Source organism: Dipodomys ordii, unplaced genomic scaffold, assembly GCF_000151885.1.
Source record: "Dipodomys ordii isolate 6190 unplaced genomic scaffold, Dord_2.0 Scaffold166, whole genome shotgun sequence".
Lineage (NCBI taxonomy): Eukaryota > Metazoa > Chordata > Mammalia > Rodentia > Heteromyidae > Dipodomys > Dipodomys ordii.
This window is the reverse complement of record NW_012267382.1, coordinates 672894-676701: the sequence shown is the minus strand read 5'-3', so window position 1 is coordinate 676701 and position 3808 is coordinate 672894. Positions and strand designations below refer to the sequence as shown.

The window sequence follows — 3808 nt, the reverse complement described above, 5'->3', positions numbered from 1 at the left end:
GCCCCTGCCCCCTCCCCAGCTCCCCGCGAGCCGGTGCGCCTGGGCGCGAGCGGTACTGGAGGATCGGTCGCGGTACCCAGCCCCGGGGTAAGCGGCGCCCGGCGGGGCGCGGAGGGTGGCCGGGCCCGGGCAGGCCTTGGGCAGCCTGGCGGGGTAAAGGTCACAGGGCCCCTGGAGCTCCTGGGCGGCTGCATGGAGGATGGCTGCTAGCCGGATAGCTGACCTCTCTGGGGACCGAGGGGGGGACACACCGAGGCGGCCCCGGGCTTGTGTCCCGCCCACGTGGGAGCCCCGGGGCTGGCTCTTGACTCCCCAGCCTGCTGTTCGTGGAAGCGGAGCCCCCCGCCCCCTCCCCGTGCCGTCGGGGAGTGGAGGAGCCGGGATGAGGGGAGCGCGGGATGGGCCTCGCGTGGTGTGGACTCCAGGAGGGCCGCCGGCCCCGCGGGGCAGGCATGGGCTTCTCCCAGGGCGGGGGCCCCGGGGCCGCGGGGAGGGGACCCCGGTTTCCATCCTGAGCAGGGCAGGACCCCCCTGCCTGGCCTAGCTCGAGGGCGGGGGGGGGCGGGGGGCGGGCAGCCACCGGAGCCCGGCCCAACCCCGCAGCACCTGGCCCTTTAAAAGCTGGCGCAAGTCCCGTGTGCACGTGAGCATGGGCGTGCGTGCGTGTGTGCGCGTGCGCGCGGAGAGGTGGCCGGTGGGAGGCCTGTGATGCCCAGCCCTGCCCCGGGAGGGCACTGGGGGGAAAGCAGGCGGCCGCAGGGTGGGTGGCCTCCCCTCTGCATCCCTAGCCACGCGGAGGGCCTGGCCCAGGGGCGCTGCACGGTGGCTTTGTCCTCTCCCCTCCAGGTGGCTGACACCTGGAAATTCCCCTAAAGGTGGAGGACACCCCCCCCTCCTCGGTCCACAGCAGCGGCTGCCTCTGCCACCGCCCTCCCCGCTGGGCCTCCACCTCCCGCTCTGCCCCGCCAGCCCAGTTAAATGGCTGATAAGCAGATCAGGTCAGCTGGGACGGGCTTGGGTCCTGGCCTCGCCGCCCACCCCCAGCCCCGAGTGGAGGGGATGGGTCCTAACGCTGCCCCTGCGCACACAGCCTGCCCGCCAAGCTCATCAACGGCGGCATCGCGGGGCTGATCGGGGTCACCTGCGTGTTCCCCATCGACCTAGCCAAGACCCGCCTGCAGAGCCAGCAGAATGGCCAGCGCATGTACGCCAGCATGTGAGTGTCCAGCGTGACGCGGGCCACACGTGGGCTCCACCTCAGGGCTCTGTGCCTGTGGCCCCTGCCCCCATAAAGGGGAAACTGAGGGCGAGACAGGGCGGGCCTGAGGGTGCTTCCATTCAGGCTGGGCTTCTGGCTTGATCTCTGACCCCCTGGGCAGTCCAGACGGGGACCGAGTCCAGGCCAGGCTCTGCTCATCCAGCCCTTGGTTGCAGGTCTGACTGCCTCATCAAGACCATCCGCTCCGAAGGCTACTTCGGGATGTACCGGGGTGAGGATCGGATGGGCAGGTCTGGCTGAGGGAAGGGTGGGGTGGTAGCCTGTCCATCCTGTGTAAATGTGGGTGTTGTGGGGTGCTGGGCCATGAGCCCAGCCTTGGGTAGGGGCTGCTGGCTGTCCAAGGGGTTGGTCCTAGCCCCCTGGTCATCGCCCCGTCACACCCAATGCCTGGTGTGGCAGGATCTGTGTTCCCACCCGGTGACTTGAGTCTCCTCCCCTACCTTCTGGGACCAGGGGACCTACATTTGTGCTCAGAGGCTGGGGGAAGTGGGGGCCTCACCCCAGGAGCTTAGATAACAATCCTAAGCCTGGATTTTCCTGGATGCTGTGTAGTCCTGAGCTCTTGGCACTGACCACCAGCAGAAGCCTTCCACCGCCACCCCACCCCACCCCCAGCGCTGGCCCCTACCAGGTCTCTGCCAGTGAGGGCACCTTCTGTCTGTCAGGAAGGAGGTGTTCTGGGGTGGCCCTGCTGGGCCTCTGGGGGCCTGATCCTCGCTGCCTGTGTGTCAGGGCCAGCCCGCCTGCCAGCACGGGGACAGATGGAGGAGGAAGGCAGGAGAGGGTGATGTGGGGGAGTAGGGGAGACGTGCCAAAGGAGGAGAGCGCAGGGAGGGGTGGCAGCATGGCCCCTCCCGCCTGGCACAGGAGGAGCCCATATGTGGGTGAGAGGGCAGGGGGTGGCGGCCAAGGAGTGCTGGGCACGGTTTTGCCAACTGGCAGGCAAGTGCTGGCCCACAGCCTCCCCAGGCCAAGCCGCTGGGCACAGCTGCCCCCGCCCAGCCTGCCTGCGCCTCCCAGGCCCGTCTGACCCTCTGTCCCCACAGGCGCTGCCGTGAACCTGACCTTGGTGACCCCAGAGAAGGCCATCAAGCTAGCGGCCAATGACTTCTTCCGTCATCAGCTCTCGAAGGATGGGTGAGGGCTGGGACTGACCGGCTGCTGGGGTCCCAGGTCCTAGGGGAGAGGTCCTGGGGGGAGAGATCGCCCCAGCAGTCCCGGGGTGTCCCAGCCTTGGAGGCAACGTCCTGCTCCTCTGTGGGGAGGTGCAAAGCAGCTGCCGAGTCGGCTGTCCTTCCCCTCCCCAGTGACTCAGCTGCCAGGATTTGGGGGGGCACTAGCCAGCCACCACACTACTGGCACATGAGGGTCAACACTGCTCCTCAGCGCAATCAACCCAAAGTCTTCATTTCTCTCTGAGAAGATGGCCTCCCTGTCCACCCGCGGTGCCCGCGTAGAAGGCCATCTGTCTATGGGACCCGGGTCTGCGCCACCTCCACCCCTTCCCTCCCCCTGGAAGCCACGTCTGGAAAGCCTCCTGGGAGTCCCTGGGCTGCGGCTCCTCCCGACCCTCACCCTCACCCGCAGGCAGAAGCTGACTCTGCCCAAGGAAATGCTGGCCGGCTGCGGGGCTGGGACCTGCCAGGTGATCGTGACCACCCCCATGGAGATGCTGAAGATCCAGCTGCAGGACGCCGGCCGCATTGGTGAGGGGCCGGGAGGAGGACACTGGACTGTGTCTCTTGAGCCCGCCCTGAGCCAGCAGCAAGAGACAAGAACCTCTTTCTCACCAGCTGCCCAGAGGAAGATTCTGGCCGAAGCACAGCTTGCGTCCCAGGGAGGAGCCCAGCCCTCGGCGGAGGCCCCGCCTGCTCCTCGGCCCACAGCCATGCGGCTGACCCGGGACCTGCTCCGGAGCCACGGCATTGCTGGCCTCTACAAGGGCCTGGGGGCCACGCTGCTCAGGTGGGGGGCTGGGAGGGCGGGGGAGGGGTGCGCCCGCCCAGCCCGCCGTGCCCATGAGGACCGCCACCTTGCTTCCCGCAGGGACGTCCCCTTCTCCATTGTCTACTTCCCCCTCTTTGCCAACCTGAACCAGCTGGGCCGCCCAGCCCCCGAGGAGAAGTCGCCCTTCTACGTGTCCTTCCTGGCAGGCTGCGCGGCCGGGAGCATGGCCGCCGTGGCTGTAAACCCCTGTGACGGTCAGTGAGGAGGCCGGGGCCTGGCTGGGGGGACCCGGGTGGGCTCCTCCCCTGACCCAGATGCCCCCTCGCAGTGGTGAAGACTCGGCTTCAGTCACTCCAGCGCGGCGTCAATGAGGACACCTACTCGGGGTTTCTGGACTGTGCCAGGTGGGTGTCTCTGGGGCCCGGGGCTGGCGCTGGCGCTGGGGCCGGACTGGGGCGGGGGCCGGGCTGGGGCCGGGGCTGGGGTCGGGCCGCCGTGGTCCCTGCCGCGGTCCAGGTGAGCCCACGAGGGCGGCCGAGCCGGCCTCCGCCTCTTACACTAGTCGGGCAGTGGCACTGGCCT

The 3808-nt window shown here is 68.8% G+C and overlaps 1 protein-coding gene across 1 annotated transcript in view; it reads left to right on the top strand.

The window, feature by feature from the left end:
- The first annotated feature begins 891 nt into the window (after window positions 1-891).
- Slc25a22 (solute carrier family 25 (mitochondrial carrier: glutamate), member 22) overlaps window positions 892-3808 on the top strand; it is a 4675-nt gene continuing 1758 nt past the window's right edge. Inside the window, exons 1-8 of the mRNA XM_013033331.1 lie at window positions 892-998; window positions 1091-1216; window positions 1435-1490; window positions 2326-2416; window positions 2867-2985; window positions 3073-3244; window positions 3326-3480; window positions 3555-3630. Of these exons, the coding sequence (XP_012888785.1) occupies window positions 979-998; window positions 1091-1216; window positions 1435-1490; window positions 2326-2416; window positions 2867-2985; window positions 3073-3244; window positions 3326-3480; window positions 3555-3630 (815 nt within the window). The 5' untranslated portion in view covers window positions 892-978. The remainder of the gene's footprint in view (window positions 999-1090; window positions 1217-1434; window positions 1491-2325; window positions 2417-2866; window positions 2986-3072; window positions 3245-3325; window positions 3481-3554; window positions 3631-3808) is intronic.